Below are 25297 nucleotides of genomic sequence, written 5' to 3' on the forward strand. Positions count from 1 at the left end.
CTAGGTGGTCACAAAGCACCGAGCTGATCTCCCTGTGCTATGCGGCTGCTTCCCACTAGCTATCTATTTTACATTTGGTAGTGTATATGTGTCAGTGCTACTCTCTCACTTCATCCCAGGTTCCCCTTCCCCCTCCCCGTGTCCTCCATTGACAGATGAATGGATAAAGAAGATGTGGCACATATATACAATGGAATATTACTCAGCCATGAAATTGAGTTATTTGTAGTGAGGTGGATGGACCTAGAGTCTGTCATACAGAGTGGAGTAAGTCAGAAAGAGAAAAACAAATACCATATGCTAACACATATATATGGAATTAAAAAAAAAAAAAAAAGAGTTCTGATGAACCTAGGGGCAGGACAGGAATAAAGAGGCAACTTTACTTTGACTTATGTCTCGTTATCCTGGCGCCAGATTTGAAGTGGGCAGCATTCTAGTTTTGGAGTTAGAAGGCAGCCGTTTGAAATAGGAGAAATCTGTTGTTATGGTTTTCTCAAATATATTTGTAAACTAGTATTTAGTGCATATTTAACTCTCAAACCCTTTCATTTACAGTGTTTTTAGTCTTTATAATATTCTGTTGACTTATCCAGTATAGTTTTTATTTTAAAGCACTAAACTATTGTAATAGAGGAGTAATCTGAACTTTTTCTTTAAAGGAGTATAGTTGAGTACTATGGAGCTTGAGTTTGAGAGTTTTGTGTCTGCTGGATTTGTGTGTGCCATGCCTGGACTTCTAATTGCAAGTAAGGATGGCACTGAACTTCTATTAGCAAGTGAGGATGTTATAACTTTGTATAATAGGAAGTGTGAGAAAGGGATTGACTTTACTTACTTTTGCCCTAAAATCCTAACAGCAATTGCTGTATCTTTACTGGCAGCGACAGTCATGTTAAAGTACTTTTTTTTTTTTAATTTATTTTTGGCTGCATTGGGTCTTTGTTGCTGCGCGCGGGCTTTCTCTAGTTGCGCCGAGCGGGGGCTATGCTTCGTTTCGGTGCGCGGGCTTCTCATTGCGGTGGCTTCTCTTGTTGTGGAGCACAGGCTCTAGGCACGGGCTTCGGTAATTGTGGCACAAGGGCCTAGTTGTTCCACGGCATGTGGGATCTTACAGGACCAGGGATCGAACCTGTATCCCCTGCATTGGCAGGCGGATTCTTAACCACTGCTCCACCAGGGAAGTCCTTAAAGTACTTCTTAAACAGGCGTAATTTTAAGTAAAGCCTTTTGTTGAAATTATCTACAGAATAGCAAATATTTATTGATTACAAGTCACTGATCAAGGCATTTTGAGGGGATAATAATAAAGCAGTAACAACAATGGGAAACATTTATAATGTGCCTTCCATTTGCTAGGCTCTCTTATGAACACTTAAGTGTATTATCTCATTTAATTCTCAAAACAATTATATGAGGAATCTTCATTTTCCAGCTGAAGACACAGGGAGATGTTAAAACTTACCTCAGGTCACACTGCTGGACGGAATCAGGATTTGAACCCAGGTAGTCTGACTCCAGATTCTATGGTCTTAACTGTAGAGCCGCTCTGCTTCTGCACAAAGGTGGAGACAGGAATTCAGAGATTTGAAAGAGTTCTTGTGTTAAAAGCACTTACATTTTAGTTGTGAAAGACATGAAGTCATGAAAAAAAGAAAAATTCAGATCTCTATTTTTTTTTCCTGCAGACTTAAAAAAACGTTTTCCTTCTCAAAGTCAGAAAAGAACATTTTCCCTTCTAACCCTTTTAGATTTATTTGGACTTTAAAAATGTTAAAGCAGATCAAGTTATAGATAACACATTTTTATTTTGAAACTAATGAAGTGGCCTTTTATTTTTAAGTGTGCTTAAAGAAGTTTGCTTGTATTTTACTTTTTTCTGAAGTTTACAACTAATTTGGGAATTAAGAGGAATGTGTCTATTTAAATGATGATTAATTCTTAGAATTACATGCACTCTTTTTTTTTAAAAAATTTATTTATTTATTTTTGGCTGTGTTTGGTCTTCGTTGCTGTGCACGGGCTTTCTCTAGTTGCGGCGAGCAGGGGGCTACTCTTCATTGCAGTGCGTGGGCTTCTCATTGCGGTGGCTTCTCTTGTTGCAGAGCACGGGCTCTAGGTGCGAGGGCTTCAGTAGTTGTGGCACGTGGGCTCAATAGTTGTAGCTCGCGGGCTCTAGAGTGCAGGCTCAGTAGTTGTGGCGCACGGGCTTAGTTGCTTCGCGGCATGTGGGATCTTCCCGGACCAGGGCTCGAACCCGTGTCCTCTGCATTGGCAGGCGGATTCTTAACCACTGCACCACCAGGGAAGTCCTACATGCACTCTTATATGTAAAAATATTTTATAAACTGCTAATCCCTATACTCAAATGTTTATTGTTCTAGCTAATAGTGATACTAACTACAATTTATGGAGCACCTACTGTGTGCAAGATGATTTTTGTATATAGTTTTACCTAATCCTTACAACATACCTGCAAGATAGGTATTGTATCTATTTTGCATACGAGGAAACTGAGGTCCATATAGGTTAAGTAACTTACCCAAGGTCATATAGTTTTCAGGAGGCTTGGCAAGTTCTCGGACTTAAAAACTCTTGCGTGTGCCTCTAGTAACAACCACCACTTGGGTATCTTCTATTTGTCAGGCACCATGCTTAGGACTTAGCTTGTGTTCTTTTGATTTCGTATTTATAAAAACTCTATGATAAATATTATCATTCTCTGTTACAGCTAGGGAAACTGAGGTTCAGAGAGGTAAGTTAAATTGTCCAGGTCTAAGAGTTGAAAGGGTAGGAGATAGGACTCTGATCTTGGACCTCCTGACTTCTGTTATCAAAGAATACTGCTGCTTCAGTATTTTACATGGCTGTAATATGTTCCTAATTGGGAATACAGATAAAAAGTGCTATAAGGTGAGAACGGAGAGAGGGAAAGATATTTAGATATATTTTATCTCAACATTTAAGGTTTTAATGTATTAATATAAAAATTGGGAGGACCTTTGAAAGTATATTTATACATCAGGTAATTTTATTGTTGTAGAACAATCCTTCTTTTGTTTACATGTTAGTGAAAGATAGTTTAGATAGTAAACTATCTAAACTAAACTACTATAGTAGTTTAGTTTAGATAGTAAAATTGGATGCATTTTTAAGTGTTTACCTTTTTCCTGTTAGTCTACTTTATTACTTAAAATCAGACATTAATTAAAACTGTACCTTTGTGAATATGTGATTCATGGTTCAGAGTAAAAGTGATATAATTTGACAGGTAGGTTAGGAGATGAACCTATTTCAACTATTTTAAAATTCCACATTTAAAAGTGAATATATATCTTTTCTAATTGCCAAAAAAACCCCACCCTAAGTTACTTGAGGAATATTTGCAAAATATAGACCCACAGAAGCAAAATTTAAATTACCCTTAATCCCACCACCCAAAGATAACTAATCATCCTGTGATATATATCATTCCAGATATTCTGTTGTGTCTATATCTATTTTCCAATTTGATATTGTCCTGTTTGCTGTTCTGTATTCTTTTTCCTTCTTAATATATGATAAATATTTCCTCATGTTATTAAATATTTTTCTATATTATCATTTGTTATGGATACATTATAATCCATATAATGATTTTATGGCATTTTATTTAATCGGCCCCCTATTTTGGGACATGTAGTCTTTCTGGGTTTGTTTTGTTTTTGTTGTTCTTCGGCCATTAGAACAACATGGAGTAAAAGTGATATAATTTGACAAGTATACTAATGTCTCATTAGTAATGAGACATTCTGCCTTACAGAAACAAATCTTGAACTCATTTATGATGAGTTCTGAGATGCTGAATTGTTGGATTAAAGGTATCAATTTATTTTCCTACTGTCTGTGTAGGGAACTCTGTTTCTATGTACCCTGGGTTTACTTTGGTATTATCCTTAGTAATTTGGGATTAAGAATGTGGTTTTGGTCAGATAGGTCCTTAGAGATGTCTGGAGAGTGCTTACATAATTCAAAAGTGACGTTCCTTATCATTTCTTTTCCTCCCCCCCCATTTTAGCTTTTAAATGGATTTTTATTTTATTAATCACATACATTTGAAAAATAGAACACATTTGTGAGAGTATTTATTTGGTGTGTAGACAGTGATTACTATGCATATGAATTTGAGGATTTTTTACAATCGCAAAGGCATCTGAAACCCAGGAGTTGTGAGTCACTAGTTTCACTAGATGGAGGTATTCAACGCCCTGGAGACTGGAGACTGTCATGATGTTTCTTTCCTTCCCTTTTTTCCCTTTCCCTAAACTAAGGTTGTACTGGCTTGGCTTGGGAACCTTACTGGCCAGTGAAAGTTCTTAGACTGATATTTTCAGTCTGGTGATATTAGAACTTTAGGAAAATAAAGATACCCGGGATAGAGGAAGAGTTTGAGGTGGGTCTAGGACTAGAGATTGAATCTGTGGAGCTGGCTCCTAGGATTGGATCTTTGTGAACTTTACCAAGTTATGATTCTTCTCTGAGCATCATCACTTTCCTTCTGTGTAGAAATACTTTTTATCTTGATCCAATGTTGGGAGGTTTAATATTATGTTTAATTTTTCTTTCTTTTTTTTTTTGGCAGATAGGCAGATAGCTCTATTATTTGCATTAACTTTTTTTGAGACTGATACAGGGACTGTGTGATGTTCTACTATTGAAAAGATGCATTTCAGCTGTTTGTGGTGATCTGACTTTGCTATATGTCAGTCATTCAGAAGTCATCTTTGGAAATATGAGAGATTTTCTAGATTTTAATTTTAGAGATGTAGCTATTAGCACCTAAGAATGGTTTTCTTTGTATTTACTCTGTTTGGGATTTCTGGCACCTCTCAAATTTATAGCATGACTCCCATCAGTTCTGAAAAATTTTTGAGAGTCTTCAAATATTCTTTCTACACCCTTCTTTTTCTCCTTTCCTCTCTGACTTCAATTAAATCCATACTCTACCTTTTGTCCTGTCCCATATGTCCTTTATGCTTTTTTCTGTCTTTTTTAATCATTTTTTTTCCTCTCCTTATTTCATTCTGGATAGGCTTTACTTGCCTGTGTTCCAGTTCACTGATTCTCTATTCTGGTATGTCCAGTCAGCTTTTAATCCCATCTATTTTATTCTTGGGTTCAGCTATTTTTTAGTATTTTTTAGTCCTAGACTTTGCATTTCTCTCTCTCTTTTTAAAAATAGATTCTAATTCTCTGGTGAAAATCTCCACATTGTGACATCAATCAAGTTGCTTAAAAGTCTGTGTCTGAAAACTGCAATATCTGGATCTCTTGTAGGTCTATTTCTCTTGTCTTTTATCACACATTTTATCTTGGTGTGTCTGGTAATAATAGTAATTATTATTATTATCATTATTACCATTATTTTGGAGAGTAACTTTTGACTGAATACCACACATTATATTTAGAATTTTAGATACAATTACAAATTACAGTTAGTTGCTTAATGTTATAGCATTTCTCTAGAGAGGATTCACCCATCTTCTGGCAGGCAGATAAAATAGAGGCAGATCACCTCAACAGTCAGGAACTGAGCTGACTTGAGGCTGAGTTTTGGGTTTTGTGAACATCTAGTTTGCACAACTTTGGTAGCCCTCCAGGGAACCCAACTGAGAGACTAGGTGTTTCTAGGGTCTCTCCTATTTTTGCCTTTCCAGCAGCATGAGACTCCTAAAAGGAGGAGCTCCTTGCTTTCAGTTGCTTTCTGCTGGCTTTTTAGCCTCTTGCTTTTTGCAGTTTAAGAATCGACAGATGCTTTAAGAGGAAAATCAGTATGCAGTGTCAGGTTTGTTCTTCTGTACCTGCCTTTTCTATAGCATCTTAACCCCTCAGGTCTTGGATGTCATGGCAAGACCCAGTTACCAAGTTTTGTCCCCCTACCCCCTTGAAATTGCCAAAAGCTCTGCTGACTTTTCTGCCCTTTAGTAGCTGTCTTTTCCTGGCTTCTCAGCTCCTTTCCTGTACCATTAAAGAAATAGGTGGAACGTCCTGAGAGGGAAAGCTGCCCAGAATGTGGGGCTCCCTTTAACAAAGTTCTTTGGCATCTCAAATCCTAACTGCCTCAGAAAGTCTCTGATACCTTAAGAACTTTTTTTTTTCTATTTTATACAGCTTTTCTAGTTGTAAGAGGTAATGTGTTGGTCTGCTGCAGGCTATTCTGTCAAATCGCAGAAAACGCAGAAATCTTTCTTTGTTTAGTTCTTATGAAATAGACTTATATTTTTAGGCTTATGAATTCCTCACGGTTATGTTAATGTACTGTCCTAACACTTGGGCCCCAGATTTTTTTACGCAGTGTTTTCCTTCATTTTGCCTTTTGACACCTTAACTGCTTATTCCTAATATCTGATGGGAAAAATTAGGGACTATGAATAACATTATTTGTTAGCAATTGTTTTAAATACTTACTGACTAAAATGAGATTTATTCTTGGTTTTATTGATGATTCATAATTCTCTTTTGAGACTTGTTTATGAGGTCCAGAAATTGAGAGTTTTATCTTTGTCATAGTATATAGTTATTTTCCCTTCCTATAATGTGATTTTTATATTATTTACCTTTTTTTTTTTTTTTAGAACTTTCATGGGAATATTTATGTGAAGGCATTGTTCAGAAGGAAGATACTTGGGTGTAATGTAAATTTTTTGGTTTGTAAATATTGTTAGTATTTAATACTTTTTAAATATCCTTACATTTCTTCAATATGACTGATATTTATTATAGTTATCACCTATGTACTTGTTAAGGCATGTTGTTTTGTATAAATAGAAATGTTAAGTTATTTTAAGTATCCTTGAGTATGTCCCCTTTCCCCTTCCTCTCATTGTCCCCTTTCTTCCCTTTTGATCTAAGTAGTTTGATCAAAAGAGCCCTAAAACCTAATTCCTACTTATTCTTCAGCTGTCAGCTAGAATGTCACTCTCACAGCAAAGTCTGACTTACCCTTGTCCCACCAAAGAAGTCTGGCACCCCTTCCCCACCCCTACAGTTAAATGCTTTCATACAAATGTATACTCTTCTCATATATCACTTTATATAGTTTATAATTATGCATTTATTTGTATAATTGTTTGATTAATAGCTGTCCCCCAGCTAGACCACAAACTCCATAAAGACTATGAAAATTTCCCCCCTCATGACTGTAGTCCAGCATAATGTTTATTAAATGCATACATGAGTTAATTAAGCATTTAGACTACTTTTCTTCTTTTAATAGAGTTTTGTTCTTGGGTTAGATGGAGTCATACACTGGCCATGTTAAAAATATTAAAATATTTAGTTTTAATAATAAGTTTTAAATCTGTGCTATAAACTTTCATGGTTTTCATAATTTTTAGCAATTTCAGAGAATATTTTAAGTGAAATTGGTTATCTTGGGGTGGGGATATTGCATTTGGAAGAACTTGGAAGAGAAAGCTTCTTATCTATCTTGCTATTTTAAAAAGTTTTTATTATTAAGGTTATTTATATTATTATGGGCAGTTTTTCTAATGAGACCTCGAGAACTTTAAAGCTTAGTTTATTACAGAATCTGATTTGGCTAATAGCTTTTAATAGTTTTAGAATATATTGCCAATATTTTGATTAATTTTAGGATAAGGATCATTTCCTCCAATTCCTTAAATGTAAGTATTTAATAGAAAATAGGAAAAGTAATATAAAAAGTTGGTTGACTTTTTAACATAGTAATGTTTTTGGTCTGGTAATTTGCATCCCATGCATTCAGCTACTTAAAAAGTGTAGTTCAGTGGTTTTTAGTATGTTCATGGATATGTGCAACCATCACTGCAGTCAATTTTAGAACATTTTCATAATCTCAAAAAGAAACTGTACCCTTTGTTATGATCTGCTTACTTTCTTATCCCTGAGCAACTACTGATTTACTTTCTGTCTCTGTAGATTCTGGACATTTCATATAAATGAAGTCATAGAATATGTAATCTTTGTGATTGGCTCCTTTCATTTAGCGTAGTGTTTTCAAGGTTCATTTATGTTGTAGCATTTAGCAGTACTACATCCTTTTTATGGCAGGTAATATTCTGTTGTATGGGTATACCACATTTTTATCCATTCATTAGTAGATGGGCATTTAGGTTGTATCCCCTTTTTTCGCTGCTGTAAACATTTGTGTACAAGTTTTTTGTGTGGTTATATGTTTTCATATCTTTTGGGTAAATGCCTAGGAGTGGAATTTCTGGGTCGTATAGTAATTCTATGTTTAACTGTTTAAGGAACTGCCAGACTGTTCTTGGTTGATTTTTTTTTTTTTCCTCCTCTGTTATTGAGGTAGTGTCAAACTGATTAGTGCAGGTGAATTGAAGCCCTGTAAGGAAAGTGACCACCTGGAATTAGATAGCAAATCACTTGACTTCAAGTCTTTTACTCTGAGAACTTTCTGTGACAGTTGAGCTAGTCCTTTATCTTCTTTTATTTTTGTTCAGAATGCATGTATATGGACTGGCTCCATGTCTTCATCTTTTAAGTTATTTACCTACCTATCAGTGTACATACTTACATGGAGACATACATACTTTCACACATACTTTGGTAAGTAGTTCATGGTGGGGATGTTAGTTGAAAGTTGGTATTTTTTTTCCTAAAATTTGTATAGTTAACATGTGAAATATTGACTGGAAGATATTTATGAAACTTGTTTATGAATTCTTCCCTTAAACTGAGGCATAGATTTTAAAAGAGCTGAAAATAACTTCAAGTTTGACAGAATAGTTTCTTCTAGAATTTAGAATTTTAGATAATTAGAAAATTCACATATCTAGGTCTGAAAGTTTAAGTCTTTGACATCTATCATCTCCATTTTCTACAACCTAAAATGCTACTATGGGTGACAGGTTAAAGAAAACTTTGTTTTTTATTTTTATTGCTACATTGTGGTATTTGAGTCACAATTATGGCTTTTCACATTTTTGGCTATCTGTGCCATAAACAAATTATTGGGTGCCTCTAACTCCTGAATAATAGCCAAGCCTATTTGAAGTTATGAGAGAGAATTTCTGGTGATGAACTATCTGTACCTGTAATAGTACAATAGAAGGTAGGAAAAGCTAAGTTCAGATGAGTGATAAAAGCAGTAAATGCTACAGAAATTAGAGGTGAGATTCAGAGAATGGAGCTTCTACTGTTGGCATGGGCTTGAGGAGAGACTTCTTGGAAGAGGTAAATGAGCTATGATTTCCTTTGTGTACAGATCTAATTTATTTTACCATTCTTCATGTTTCTTGAACGCAGGAATTTATCTTTACCCTTGTGCATATTCAACAACTCCTATTTGGGAAATCAGGTTAACATTTGGCATTTGTTGAGTTAGTGTAGCATATCAGAACCAGGAAGATGCTTGGAGGTAGACTTTTCCCAGACAGTATACAGGGCAGTTGATACAGGCTGGATCATTGGTCAGGTACTTCTTCTTTATATATTATATGTGTGGACTGGTGTCCCTGCCCATATTTCTCTCCAGAATCACCAGTTTTTAGTAATTTAAGTAAATCTTTTTCTTTTTATTCGGGTTTGTTTCATATATACAGTTACAAAAGGTACTATTTACTGAAGGTGGCTTGGCTGATGGTGTTCCAAAGTCACTTGCTATATTCTATTCCCCTCTGAACAGCTAACATTTATCCTACCCATTATTTGACAGTGAACTCCTCCGCTCTATTTATTTATACTTTATGATTTTGCATATTAGGAGAAATAAGCATTAACTTATCAATGTACATTTAGGAGACTTGCCGCTCCCTATTGCAGAAATTTAAGTGTAATGAAAACAAAACTCTTTGAATTTTATTTTATTCTTTTGAGGAAATTTAGTAAGATATTATGAATTTTTTACGGTATTCTAACCTGCTTTTCCAGGGCATTTAGGGCAGTGATTATGTTTATATTTATCTAAAATGTAATGCATGGATTGCAAATTAATCCTCTAGCAAGTATCTAATACTATTGATAGAAATGTTACTATTGCCCTTAGATTTACTAGATTTAATAGAACAATTTTTTTGAGATGTCCTTGAATTATGATGGGCTATTAGGCTGCTATTAAAAAGTAAGTTTTAGAATGTTTTTTAATTATGTAGAGAAAATCTTCCAGATATAATAGCATATAAAAGACCCACAGATCAAAAAAAAGAACAACAATGCCTTATTAAATGGCTTGCTCCGATTTATCTTTAAACACACACACACACACCCTTTTGTATGCTTATGCATATAGAAAAGACCGCAAAGAAATTTACTAAATCATAACAGTGATTATCTCTGGGATGTAATAATTGTGTTGATTTCTATTTTTTAATGCCTTTTCTTTGGACATTGCCCAAAGTTTTAAATTTTATTTTATTTTAACAAATAAATAATACATTTAAAGAACAACAAAAAAAGTAGAGGTTGTGTGTGAGTGTATATGATTTGCTTGTTCGATTATAAACACAAATTAAAGGATCTTAATCCCATGTTAGTGAGTTTGAATTTTATTTTTTGGAAAGTGAGGAGCCATCAAATAATTTTAAGTGGAAAAGTGATGTGACTAAAGTCAGTGGTTTAAAATTTAAAAATTTAAACACTCTTGATAAACAACAAGGTCCTACCGTATAGCACAGGGAACTATATTTAGTATCCTGTGATAAACCATAATGGAAGAGAATATGAAAAAGAATGTATATATGTATAACTGAGTTACTCTACAGCGGAAATTAAGCACAACATTGTAAATCAACTATACTTCAATTAAACTAAAAAAAAAATTTTTAAACACTCTTAAGAGCCAGTAATTTCCATTTTTAGTAGCTAATTTTGAGCAGCAGTCTTCAAATTGGGTCATGCTTATCCCTGGGAGTACATGTACACTTTCCAAGGGGTACATAGGCAAAAATAGTTTTGAAGGATTCGATTTCCTGATCTATTGTTATTGTGTATTCTCTCTTAAAAATTGATCAGCCTGAGAACTTGCCTGTGGTTTAGGCCCTTGCTACTCAAAAGTGTGGCCCACTCACCAGCAGCATTGCCTTTACTAGGTGCTTGTTAGAAATGCAGAATCTCAGACCCACCCCAGACCTACTGAGTCATAATCTGCATTTTTAACAAGAACCCCAGGTGATTTGCCTGCACTTTGAAGACTTCTAGCTGTCCCATATCCTATTTCATGATTGCAAAAGAGGCATGCCTCTCATCTATTCCACGGAGTGTAAAAATCTTCAGAGTGCCAAAAAAAAAAAAATCTTCAGAGTGCAAAGGACTGTTGTAAAAGTTGATATTGAAATTGAGAAAGTGAATGACTGGAAAAACAAAAATCCTCTTGTAAAATAGGTGGCTCTCAAGTTCTTTTTTATTTTTATTTATTTTTTTGGCCACACCACACGGCATGTGGGATCCCAGTTCCCCAACCAGGGATTGAACCTGTGCCTCTTGCATTGGAAGCACGGCGCCTTAACCACTGGACCACCAGGGACGTCCTCAATTCTTTCTTTTTAAAGAAAACAGAAGGAAGACGTAATCAACTTGTCTGTTGGTAGATCATGAAAAGTAATTTTTAATGATAGCTCATTATGTGATTTTTTGACATACAATTCAGAAGGTAGTCAAAAAATAAATAGTACTAGCAGAAATTCCTTCTGTTCCCGTGTATTTGTATAAGCAAGGTTTTCAATGCATACATCTATAAAAACAGATACAGACTTGATGCTGAATCTCATTTTTATTCTAGCAGTGATATTCATCTGTATATACATGAAATAATTGTAAAAAACAGAAAAAATCCTGCCCATATCTTTTGAGAATCACTATTAATACCATTTTGCTCCATATTTAATCATTATCTGTCAAAGTGCATAATATGTTTATATTGTTTTGGTCAATAGTGTACTTCTAATAGCATCCAAAAGAAATTTTTAAAATTTCTTGGTCAAAGCCAAAAAAGTTTAATTTTAATTTATACTCTTTTTTTTCCAGAGAGGTCATATAGAGTGAAATATAAAAAACCCTGCAGCATAAAAGAATTATTACATTAGTTAAAATTCTATAGGGAAAGTTTAAGGAAAAGCAAGAATAATATAAATTTTTGACTGTATGGGAAGAAGCTGTACTTTTAAAAAATAGATGATATTTTTATTCTTTTGGTACTTTTGAAAGAACAAACATAACAGCTTTATTTAAAGTGACAATATTTAGAGTACACTGGAAAATACAAGTTTTACAATCATTATAAGCTATGAAAAATTTTGCTTGCCAACTTAAAAATGGTAAGAATATGAGTAGATTTTCAAAATTATTTTAGGGAATATTTGAGCAAAAAAGCTTGAGTACCATTAACTGACAGCGGTAGATCCCAATCTTGTTTGCACATTCAAATTACTTGGGGAGCTTTAAAAAAATCCTGATGCCCTCAGGTCATAAAACAATCTATTCTTTTGGGCCTAGGCCCAAGATACTAGACTTAGGATGAAGCTCCCACAAAAATGGTAATTTTTCTATAGTTATGTACATACACATCTGTGTTTTTTCAGTAATTACATACATACACATAGCAAGTGACCTGAAATGTAGAGCAAAAGGAAAAAGATAAGGAAAATAAGTTAAAATTTGAGACGTGGAGGTTAGCCTTGATCCAGAAGGTCCACTTGCTCATTTTCACAACACATGGCTTAGTGAGAAAGTGATGGTTTTTAATCAGGATGCAGGACTTGGTAAGTGGGACTCAGGCTGGATTTCAGCTTTTACTCCTCAGTGGGATCTTGTGCAAAGTACAACGTGATACAGCAGCCCAGCACCTCTACCTAATAAGTCTAGAAAGATACCAGAAAAAATAGAGGAGAAATTTAAAAAAAGAAAAGAAAAAATTTCTGAGCTCAAGAAAGCTTCAAGTCATTCATTAGTTTGAAAAGGCCTACTAAATGTGAAGAGACTAAAAAAAGTACCCACAAGTAATATACATTCTGATGTAGGAACTTGGTGCTAGAGAAGCTGCTTGCATGCACAACACATCAGCTGGGCTTTGGGGGAGCTGTGTATACTCTAGGAGTAGGATGCTAGAGAAGCATCTGTACTGTAGAAACTGAGAGCTGGAGAAGCTACATGTGCTGAGGGAGTCTTTTGGGCAAGGATACCTGAACTAGGAAACAGAAACACCCCTCAGTTCATTAGGGAGGAAGCAAAGACACCCACTGTGTCCTGAGATGACTCTCCTGCCCCCCCTCTACTGACAAAACTTAACATTGTGCCAGCTGGCCAAGGAAAAATACTTAAAGAGCCCATATCCATTTCCAAGAAAAGGCAAAAAGGATGAGTTTAGAAGTGAGAGTGAGTAAATCCATAATTGGCACACCTATACTTTAGCTTTTGATATGATCTTTTAACTATTGTTCTCAGCATTGCCTTTATTTTTAAGCCAGTTGCGTCTACTTAGTGTCTGAAGTTTTCTTCATTTGGATTACCTTATGATGCCCATTATCATTTCAGTTGAATTAATGTTACTAGTAGGCTTTTGTATTTTCATTTTCCATTCTTATAAAATAATAGGAGAAATGCAATAAAATATTTTAAAGATTGTAAAAATGGACACTGAACTATAAAGATGGCAGTGCTTTGGAAACAAATGCTGGCTGGCATACAGGGCATGTCGGCATGCATTATATCGGCTGGCACAATAGCTTGAACTATTGGTTGGATCAACTGATGAGCATTCTGAATTTGATAAAGGAAAGACAGAGCTCTAAGCATATAAGATACAAAAGTGTGGGTCGTCTGAAAGTTAAATGAGGAAAGTTGGTTATCACCTGTAATAAACTTGTTTTCTTTTTTTTAAAAATAAATTTATTTATTTTATTTATTTATTTTTGGCTGTGTTGAGTCTTCGTTGCTGCACGCAGGCTCTCTCTAGTTGCGACGAGTGGGGGCTGCTCTTCGCTGCGGTACACGGGCTTCTCATTGCAGTGGCCTCTCCCGTTGCGGAGCACAGGCTCTAGGCGCATGGGCTTCAGCAGTTGTGGCGCACGGGCTTAGCTGCTCCGCGGCATGTGGGATCTTCCTGGACCAGGGCTCGAACCCGCGTCCCCTGCATTGGCAGGCAGACTCTTAACCACTGCGCCACCAGGGAAGCCCAGTAAACTTGTTTTCAAAGTTAATACCACCAAACTGCTCACATTCCATATAATAATTTTAAAAAGTCAGAACAGCATTCTAATTCACATTCTGTGCTACAGTGGTCTGTAATGCGACTTGCCATATGACATCTTACTAATCCTTGAGGAAAGCATAAAAACCAGTCAGTTCTGAACCTTGTTCAATTATTAATTATGTTATAGTTGTTAATTTATTTGTGAATTTTACATGAACAGACATACGTAGAACTGAATTTTTAAAATACTGGCATACAATTACAGCAGTATTAATCAGTGACGTACTTTGAAAAGTTCTAGAGATACAGAGATGTCAGGAGAAATTTACTCTAAAGTTGGCACAAAAACAAGGTAGACAAGTTTTTGTGGAGGGTGGTATCCATTGTAGTAATGTTTGGCCTATAATATTTTTGAATTTTTTCATAGTTTTAAGATTAGTATAAAATATTTTAAAAATATTTTTTTAAAGCTCAGATCCTGTGGAGTCTCTCTGAGGAACAGAGTTTGAAAAATGCTGTGCCATAGGACTTAGGCCTTGGTCAAAGTTAACCTGTTATGAGGAGAGGGGAGAATTCTCACAAAACGGACAGTTTTGGATTAGTTAATATTGGTTTGACCTCTCACCATTAGTACAGTTTAAATCACTACATTAAGCTGGGGGGAGAAAGTTAGATCTGGTACAAAGGAAAACATGAAAAAAATTGAAATAGTGTAGTATAGAGAGAACAGTGGACAAGGACAGGAGATTGGGGCTCTAATCCCAGTTCTGTCATCAATTAATTGGTATTTTTGGATCAGTCATTAGTTTCTCTAGCCTTTTATTTATTTTCATACAAACCAAGAGGATCAGATGCTTAAGGTCTTTTTTGCACAGGATAGCATGGAATATTACAGAATAGTTTTTAAAAATAAATGACACATGTAGTGACTCAAATTAGGCTAAATTGTTGCCCAGCAAAGATATTTTGAGGACTTCATTTATCAGAAGATGATAGTGATTATTTCCATAAAATTATTTACATATAAATGAAACCTTTGAAGGTGCTTGCAAACAGTTTGATATCTTACATCTTTCTGATTCCTTTGTGGGTATATTGTTATTTTGTTTGAGGTTTGAAGAGTGTGCATATTAAGCAGCAGTAAACCTTTCCCAGATCGTGTCCAACTTTAATAGTCTTTGCTTTAGGTAGAAAGGAGCCGTTCTTAGTCTTGAAATGTATTCTGAAGGTGCTAATGTTTAATTTCAGAAACGATTGATGAGTCAGCCTTCTCAGATATTCAACAAATGAGAACTATTTTTTTTTTATTATTAATTAATTAATTTATTTTTGGCTGTGTTGGGTCTTTGTTTCTGTGCGAGGGCTTTCTCTAGTTGTGGCAAGCGGGGGCCACTCTTCATCGCGGTGCGTGGGCCTCTCACTATCGTGGCCTCTCTTGTTGCGGAGCACAGGCTCCAGACGCGCAGGCTCAGTAGTTGTGGCTCACGGGCCTAGTCGCTCCGCGGCATGTGGGATCTTCCCAGGCCAGGGCTCGAACCCGTGTCCCCTGCATTGGCAGGCAGATTCTCAACCACTGCGCCACCAGCGAAGCCCGAGAACTATTTTTATATGAATGTATCAGCAAAGTTTTTTGTTTTGTGGGCTGGGTGCAGACACCAAGCCATATTTGCTAGCTTTCCAAGTTGATTTTTGGCTAGTGAGAGTTTCCTAGTTTACCATTCTTCCATATAGGAATGTTTGTTTATTTTGTTGCCGTTCTCTTTTCCCCCATGGTTGCCGCATTTCTTTGTGTAGAGCATGTATGTAGGTATATGTTCCCTATGTGCTTTGAGTCCTTAGAGATAACTACTATAGTCTCAGACATTTTCGAGTGCTTGGTAATAAGCAGAGTAGAGTTTTTCTCTGGGTGATGGTAAGCAGATGGCCTACCATTTACTAGATCATTGACATCCTATAATTCTCAACAATGACTCTTCAAAGTGTAGTGTAGGTATTAATTTATAAATGCACACTAAGGCCAATAAGAGTATAATAGCTTAATCAAGGTGATTTATGAAGTAAGCATTAGAGCTGAGTTTAGAGTCCACATCTTTATAAATTCAGTCATATTCTCTACATGACTAGAGCATATTAACAATGTGAGGCAATTTTAGATCTCATTTAGACTTAATATAAATTTGTTGTCAATGAAAGTGAAATTGTTATATGTCCAGGTTATACTTAGTGCTATAAAATTGATCTGTTGTCATTTTCTCCGTCTTTTTATCTGTTAAAATGGGAGAGATCATTTTAGATTAGTTTTTTCTCTTATACTTTAGATCCTGTTCTCATTTTGTTCATTCAGTTAACTCTTCTTTCCTATATTATCAACCACTCAGTTCCTACCCCTGCCCATCATTCAGTGTCCATCAGACCAACTTTCACCAATCTTTTAAAAACTTTGTGTTAACCCCACGTCTCCCATTTATCTGCTTCTCTACACAGCTAAACTCCAAAGAGTTGGGTATATATGCTGTCACGGCTACCTCACTTATTCATTCTTTCAAAAAACCTTTTAATGAACGTTTCCCCAGCATACCCAGCAGTAGAGAAAAGTGAATTCTAATGTTTCCACATTCAACAATTACCAACATTTTGCTTGCCTTTTTTTTTTTTCTTCAGTCTCTTCCCACCACCTCTTTTTCTTTCTTCTGGTGTATTTTATGATAAATATAAGTTATGTCATTTAGTTCTTAAACATTTTGGTATGCATTAAAAAGAGGACATTATGTTAGTTATCGATTGCTCCCTAACAAAGTACCACAAACTTAGCAGCTTCAAACAATACATTTATTATTTCATAGTTTATAGGGTCAAGATTTCAGTAATAGCTTAGATGAACCCTCTGCTTCAGGTTTCTTATATGGCGCCTACGTCAAAGTGTTGACCAGGGTTGGGGTTTCATCTGTTGTCTTGAGTGGGGAAGAATCTGTTTCCAAGTTTATGTGATTATTGGCAGAATTCATTTTCTTGAAAACAGTTGGCCAGAGGCTGCCTCTTTTCATTGCCATGTGGGCCTCCACATGTGGTGTTTTGCTTCATGAAAGCCAGCAAGGGAGAGAGTAGGAAGAGTATGCTAACAGATGAAAGTCACAATTTTCTGTAGCCTAGTCCCAGAAATGATATCCCATTACTTTTGCTGTATATTCTGTTGGTTAGAAGCAAGTTACTAGGGATTACACAAGGGCATGGAATACCAGGAGGTAGGGGTCATTTGGGGCCATCTTTGAATTTCCCTGCTAGAGACAATTTTTCTTAGAACCACAATGCCTTTATTTTACCTAACACATTTAGCAGTAGTTCTTTAGTAATACCTAATACCTAGTCCATTTTCAGTTTTCTCTGTTAAAAAAATGCCTTCTTATAGTTTATCTGAATCAGGATCCAAACACTCATTGTATTTGTTGTTGTAGCCTTTTAAAATTATTTTCTTCAAGAATAGTCTTAACTATTCTTACTATTCTCCAACCATTTTTCTTTCATCCATTGATTTGTTGAAGAAACCAGGTCGTTTGTTCTGAAGAGGCTCCCCCATTCTGGATATGTCCAGTTGCTTCTTTGTAGTAGCATTTGACTAATTCCTCTGTCATACTTTGTATAGATTGGGAGTTATATGGAAGGACTTCCTTAGATTTTGGATCAATTTTTTCTTTTTTTAAAGACTCTTCCCTAGGTGGTGCCACGTACTTTGTTTTTGTATCGCTTCAAGAGACACAAAGTCTGGGGATGACAACTTGATCCCTTTATGGTAGAGTTTCCCATCCACCTTTCATTAATGGTTTTAATCTCCAAAGATAACCATTGTTAGAATAAGCTAGTTTGTTAAAGTTACCAATATTGGATTTTTCTGAGTCTGTCATTCCTTCCACATTTATTAGCTGGAATTTTTTTTGTATAGAATTCTCTTTCATTCATTAGAGCTTTTTGGTTGCTCTGAAATAGTTTTATTGGAAAAGCAAGATAAATGTTTTATTCCTTTTAATGACCAATTTTCAAAGTAATGTGTTGCTATATACCTCCAGGTGTCTGATTTTTTCTTTTTTAAAAAGAAAAGCATTTATGAACCTTAGGCTTTTTATGTATTCATTGTGTTTTTTTAAATTTCAGTAGTCATTCTTTTTGGTGCCAGATTGTTCCGTCTTTGGCAAATGGGAGCCCCTTCAGGCTTGCCACTCCTGTGTTCCTTTGACATGACCTCATTAATCTTTATTTGTTTTCTTGCTTTTTGGTATGGCAAGGTATCCTTTGTTTATCATGCCCTGATGAGGGAATGATGTTTAGAGTTCACAACTGGAAACTAGGAGTGCTTGTTGTTACTGGATTGTCATTTCTTTTAGACCCTTTTAGGGGACATAGCTAGGAAATAAATATTTTTTTAAGAGAAAAATATTTTGAATTCATACTGCTATTTCCAGTTCAAATTTGATTTATGGGATGGATTGTAACTTCCATAATTTTACAATTCTATTATTTTTTCCTATGTCATCTTTACTACGTTGAGTCTTTCAGTCCATGAATACGATATATCTTTCCATTTATTTAGGTTGTCTTTAATTTCTTTCATTAGCATTTTGTAATTTTTAGGGCAGAGAGCCTCCTTACATGTTTTGTTATATTTATATTTATTTCCTTTGAAGCCATTGTAAATGGTTTTGTGGTTTTAATTTTGGGTTCCACTTATTTATTAATTATTTATTGTTAGAATGTAGAAATGCAGTTGACTGTTGTTGTAGATCTTGTATCCTGTGACGTTGCTGAACTCAAGTTCTAGGAAGTTTTTTCTGTTTGTTGTTTGTTTTTGGTAAATTCCTTGGGGTTTTTCCATGTGACAAATTATGCCATCTGCAAATACGGACAGTTTCATTTTTTCTTTTCTGGAAGTTGTATTTCTATTTAGTTGAATTGTCAGGTTTTACTTTTTTTTTCTTTTTTTTCTGGATTTTGAATTTATATATAGGGGATGTGTTCTCAGTGTCAAGTTGTAATGGATTTACATGTGTTTTCTTCTAGTACTTATATGTTTTTTGTACTTTATATTTAATTTTCTGATCCATTGGAAATTTAATCTGATATACAAGAGTGAGGTATAAATTTAATCATGTTTCCAAATGGCTGTCCAGTTATTTCAACATCACTTATTATGAATTTCATATTTTCCCCACTGACTTGTGGTGCTACCTTGCTCATTTATTGACTTTTATGAACTTTTATTTTGATAATTCTCTTTTGTTCCCAAATGTCTACTTATGTATAAAATCCTCCACTGTTTTAATCATAAAGACTTCATAATCTGCTTTAACATCTTGTAGGGTCTAGTCCTCCCTTGTTGCTCTTTTGTTCTTTTTCAGGGTTTTGGGGCTGGCTTAATTTTTTATATAAACTTTATGTGAATTATATCACCTTTTTAAAAAATTTTTATTAGAGTATAGTTGATTTACAATGTTGTGTTAGTTTCAGGTGTACAGCAACGTGAATCAGTTATACATATACATATATCAACTTTTTTTTTTTTAAGATTCCTTTGGCCATTACTTGTTAGTTAACTATTTTATGTATAGTAGTGTGTGTATGTCAATCCCAGTCTCTCAATTTTATCCCTCCCCCCACTTATCCCCTGGTAACCATAAGTTTGTTTTCTACATCTGTGACTCTACTTCTGTTTTGTAAATAAGTTCATTTGTACCTTTTTTTTTAGATTCTACATATAAGTGATATCATATGATATTTGTTTTCTGTGTCTGACTTACTTCACTCAGTATGACAGTCTCTAGGTCCATCCATGTTGATGCAAATGGCATTATTTTGTTCTTTTTTATGTCTGAGTAATACTCCATTGTATATGTGTACCACATCTTTATCCATTTGTCTGTTGATGGACATTTAGGTTGCTTTCATGTCCTGGCTATTGTAAATAGTGTTGCAGTGAACATTGGGGTGCATGTATCTTTTCGAATTATGGTTTTCTCTGGGTATATGCCCAAGAGTGGGATTGCTGGGTCATATGGTAGTTCTATTTTTAGGTTTTTTTTTTTCCTTCTGTTCTTTTTTTTTTTTTTTAATTTATTTATTTATTTATTTATGGCTGTGTTAGGTCTTCGTTTCTGTGCGAGGGCTTTCTCTAGTTGCGGCAAGTGGGGGCCACTCTTCATCACGGTGCGCGGGCCTCTCACTATCGCGGCCTCTCTTGTTGCGGAGCACAGGCTCCAGATGCGCAGGCTCAGTAATTGTGGCTCACGAGCCTAGTTGCTCCATGGCATGTGGGATCTTCCCAGACCAGGACTCGAACCCGTGTCCCCCGCATTGGCAGGCAGATTCTCAGCCACTGCACCACCAGGGAAGCTCCTATTTTTAGTTTTTTAAGGAACCTCCATACTGTTCTCCATAGTGGCTGTACCAATTTACATTCCCACGAACAGTGTAGAAGAGTTCCCTTTTCTCCACAACCTCTCCAGCATTTATTGTTTGTAGATTTTTTGATGATGGCCATTTTGACCGGTATGAGGTGATACCTCATTGTAGTTTTGATTTATATTTCTCTACTGATTAGTGATGATGAGCATCTTTTCATGTGCTTTTTGGCCATGTGTTTGTCTTCTTTGGAGAAATGTCTATTTAGATCTTCTGCCCATTTTTTGATTGAGTTATTTGGTTTTTTTTTTTGATATCGAGCTGCATGAATCACCTTTATTTATTGTCTAGTTTCAGGGAAATACTTGTTCTTATTTTTGGGTATAATTAAATTGTAAATTAATGTGGAGAGAATTGACATCTTTATGATGATGAGTCTTCCTGTATAGGGACATACTATGCCTTTGAGTTTATTTTAGGCTTACTTATGTGCCTTTTAGGATTGTTTAAAATTTTTCTTCATAGGTTTTACACATTTCTTTTTTAAGTTTATGCCTAATATTTTATTTTGTTCCTGTTGTAAGTGGGGTCTTTTCTTCCGTTATATCTTCTAACTGCTTTTTGCTTTTAAGTTTGAAGGCTCTGGTTTCTGTATTTTAACTTGATATATTTTTTTCAAACTAAGTTTATAGTATTTTTTTTCTGTTGATTCTTTGGTGTTATCTAAATAATGTAATCTTATCTGCAAACAAGTAATTTTTCATTTTCCTTTCTAATATGTATTCTGTAATCACTTTGCCTCTTTTTTACTAAGTTATAGACTTATTTTTTAAAGCAGTTTTAGATTTACAGAAATATGAAGCAGATAGTACAGAGAGTTCCCATATAGTCCCCAGCAGTCTTTACTATTATTAATTATATAACTAATATTATGATTATATACTATATTATTACAATTGATAAACCAACACTGATACATTATTATTACTATAGTCTATAGTTTATTCAGATTTCGTTAGTTTTTGCCTAATGTGCTTTTTCTGTTCCAGGATCTCATCCAGGATTGTATTTAATTGTCATGTCTCTCAGGCTCCTCTTGGCTGTGACAATTTCTCAGACTTTGTTTTTGATGACTTTTATAGTTTGAGGAGGACTGGTCAGGTGTATTGCAGGGTGCCCCTCTCTTGGAGTTTGTGTGATTTTTTTTTTCCCCTCCTGATTAAGATGGGTTATGGTGTTTTGGGAGAAAGATCAAAGAGATAAAGTGCCATTTTCATCACTTTATGTACATAACTATTATCATGATTCTTCACTATTGATTTTGACTTTGATTACCTGGTCGAGATAGTGTTTGTCAAGTTTCTCTACTGTAAAGTTATTTCTTTTTCTTCTTTGCATACTGTACTCTTTGGAAGGAAATTACTATGTGTAACCCACTGTAGAGCCCACACATAGAGTGGGGAATTATGCTCTCCTCCTTTAGGGTAGAATACCTATGTAATTTATTCAGAATTCTGCATGGGAGATTAGTCTCTGCCATTTATTAATTTATTCAGTAAGTTATATCAATTTGGACTTCATGTATACTTATTTTGTCCTTTGGGTTATAATCTAATACTAGTTTATTTTGTTGCTCAAATTGTTCCAGATTTGGCTCTTGTGCCCTTTTGACATAACCCACATCAATTGATTTCTTTTTAAGCACTTCTTTACTTTCTGGTACTACAAGATGCTCCAGACTCATCTTGTATATTTCCTGCCCCATTTCTTCATGGAGCCCTGGTTCCTTTTATTGGAAAATGATATCAGAAACTAAGATTTGGATATTAGATAAACTCCTTGCTTCTGGGGTGTTGTTTATTTTAGTAACTCTCAGCTGACAAAGTGAAGCAATAAATTTATGTATAGTAATATAAATTTATGTATAGAAATAAATTTATGTATATGCACATATCTAAAAATATTTCTATGTGTAACCATTTGTATCTATATTAAATTAAACATGAGTTTCTACTGATGTCTCCTACTCTATTCCATTACTACATGGATAATTCTAGATTCCTCCCTTTGCTGATCTGTAAATTTCCACTCCAGTAGTTATAAACCTGGCTCTAACCATTTGCAAAGCATCTTAATTTTTCAGTTTTAGTATACATGTATACCAGTATCAGAATTGTTTATCTGTACCTTGTAGGACTCAAGTTTATTAACTAGAGTACAGAACTCATGTACAGTTTCTTCTGCCTTTAGTCTTACATACTCCATTCATTTACAGAGTTACTTAGGTCAGTACCTTTTCCCCATTGCCTTAAGTGGCGTTGTTTCATACATTTGTAATATAGTTAGATTTTCTTGTCGCAGTTTGCATTCTTTCATGGAAGCCTCTAACTTCCTAATTTTTTTTTTTAACTTGCATGCGTTAAAGTTTATTCTTAATGTTGTAGAGTACCATAGGTTTTGACAAATGTATAATGTTATATATCTGCCATTTACAGAACCATTCAGAATAGTTTCACCACCCTAAAAAATCCTCTGTTTCACCTGTTCGTTCCTTCCCCTCTCCCCCTTAACCCTTGGCAAACTGATCTTTTTACTGCCTATAGTTTTGTCTTTTCCAGATGTTCATATAATTTTTTAATTTAGTAGCATTCATTTATGATTCCTTCACATCCAGATGTTCATGTAATTTTTTAATTTAGCAACATTCATTTATGATTCCTTCATGTCTTTTCATGGCTTGATGGCTCATTTCTTTTTATTTATGAATAATATTCCATTTTATGGACATACCACAGTTTATCCTTTCACCTATTGAAGGACATACTGATTGCTTTCAGTTTTGGGCAGTTATGAGTAAAAGCTGCTATAAACATTCATGTGAATGTTTTGGTTTGGACGTAAGTTTTCAACTCATTTGAGTAAATACCTAGGAGTCTGATTGCTGGATCGTATGGTAAGATATGATCACTCTACCATTTGGCATTCCCACCAGCTGTGGGAAGTGAATCCTCAATTCTATTTGGTACTCTCAGGTTTTTAAAAAAATTTTTATTGGAGTATAGTTGTTTTACAATGTTGTGTTAGTTTCTGCTGTACAGCAAAGTGAATCAGCTATATGTATACATATATTCCCTCTTTTTTGGATTTCCTTCCCGTTGGGTCACCATAGAACATTGAGTAGAGTTCCCTGTGCTATACGGCAGGTTCTCGTTAGTTATCTGTTTTATACATAGTAGTGTATATGTGTCAATCCCAGTCTCCCAATTCATCCCACACTCCCCCTTCCCTCCCTGGTATCCATATGTACGTCTGTTCTCTATGTCTTTGTGTCTCTTTCGGCTTTGCAAATAAGTTCATCTGTATCATTTTTCTAGATTCTACATATGAGCGAGTACTGTCAGTTTTTTTTTGATTTTAGCATTCCAATAGGTGTGTAGTGATAATCTCATTACTGTTTTTTGGGTTTTTTGTGGGGGGGGCCGCGCCATGTGGCATGCAGATCTTGAGGGCTCTTTTAGTTGCAGCATGCGGGTTGTAGTTCCCTGACCAGGGATCGCACCCGTGCCCCCTGCATTGGGATTGCAGTCTTAACCACTGGACTGCTAGGGTCCCTCATTACTGTTTTAATATGTAATTCTCTAATGGTATGTGATGTTGAGCATCTTTTCATATGTTTATTTTCCATCTATATACAGATGTCTGCTCACATCTTTTGTCTGTTTTTAAATTCGGTTGTTTGTTTTCTTATTGCTGAGTTTTAAGAGTTCTTTGTAGGTTTTGGATACAGACCTCTACCATATGCGGGTTTTGCAAATATTTTCTCCCCATCTGTGGTCTGTTGTTTATTTCTCTTAACAGTGTCTTTTGCAGAGCAGAAGTTTTTAATTTTAATAAAGTCCGACTTAACCAATTTTTTTCTTTCATGGATTTTGCTTTTGGTGTTTAAGGTCATTGTCAAACCCAAGTCACCTAATTGTCTCCTGTATTATCTTCTAGGAGTTTTATAGTTTTGTGTTTCACATTTAGCTCTAAGATTCATTTTGAGTTAATTTTTGTGAATGGTGTATGGTCTTCATTTTTTTTTTTTACTGTGTGGATGCCCATTTGTTATAGCACCTTTTGTTGAAAGGATTCTCTTTTCTCCACTGAATTGCCTTTGCTCTTTTGTCAAAGATAGTTGATTATTTGTTGGGGTTTATTTCTGAACTCTATATTCTTTGCCATTGATCTATGTTCTTTCACCATTACCACACTTTCTTGGTTACTGTAGCTCTAAGTAAGTCCTGAAGGCAGGTAATGTCATTCCTCAACTTTGTGCTTCTTTAGTATTGTGTTGGCTATTCTGGGTCTTTTGTCTTTCCATATAAACTTTAGAATCAGTTTGTTGATATCCACAAAATAACTTGCTGGGATTTGTTTGGGATTGGATTGAATGTATAGATCAACGTGGAAAAACTAGTGTCTTAACAATATTGAGCCCTATATCCATGAACATGGACTATGTCTCCATTATTTATTTAGATTTTCTTTGATTTCTTTCATTAGTAGTTATAGTTTTCCTTATGTAAATCTTATACATATTTTGTTAGACTTATTCTTAAGTATTTTATTATTCTAAGTGGTAATATAAATGGTATTGTGTTTTTACTTTTAAATTCCAATTGCTTATTGCTGGGATATAGGGAATCAGTTGACTTTTGTATATTAACCTTCTGTCCTGCAACCTTGCTATAATTGCATATTAGT

At 35.0% G+C, this 25297-nt stretch overlaps 1 protein-coding gene across 4 annotated transcripts in view; it reads left to right on the forward strand.

The window, feature by feature from the left end:
* MKLN1 (muskelin 1) overlaps positions 1 to 25297 on the forward strand; it is a 326912-nt gene that overhangs the window by 146055 nt on the left and 155560 nt on the right. Inside the window, exon 2 of one of the 4 annotated variants that reach the window (XM_061198728.1) lies at positions 6615 to 6669. The exons of the other annotated variants lie outside the window; for them this stretch is intronic. Coding sequence (XP_061054711.1) covers positions 6615 to 6669 — 55 coding nt within the window. The remainder of the gene's footprint in view (positions 1 to 6614; positions 6670 to 25297) is intronic. 4 annotated transcript variants of the gene reach the window in all.

This window comes from Eubalaena glacialis, chromosome 8 (genome assembly GCF_028564815.1).
Source record: "Eubalaena glacialis isolate mEubGla1 chromosome 8, mEubGla1.1.hap2.+ XY, whole genome shotgun sequence".
Lineage (NCBI taxonomy): Eukaryota > Metazoa > Chordata > Mammalia > Artiodactyla > Balaenidae > Eubalaena > Eubalaena glacialis.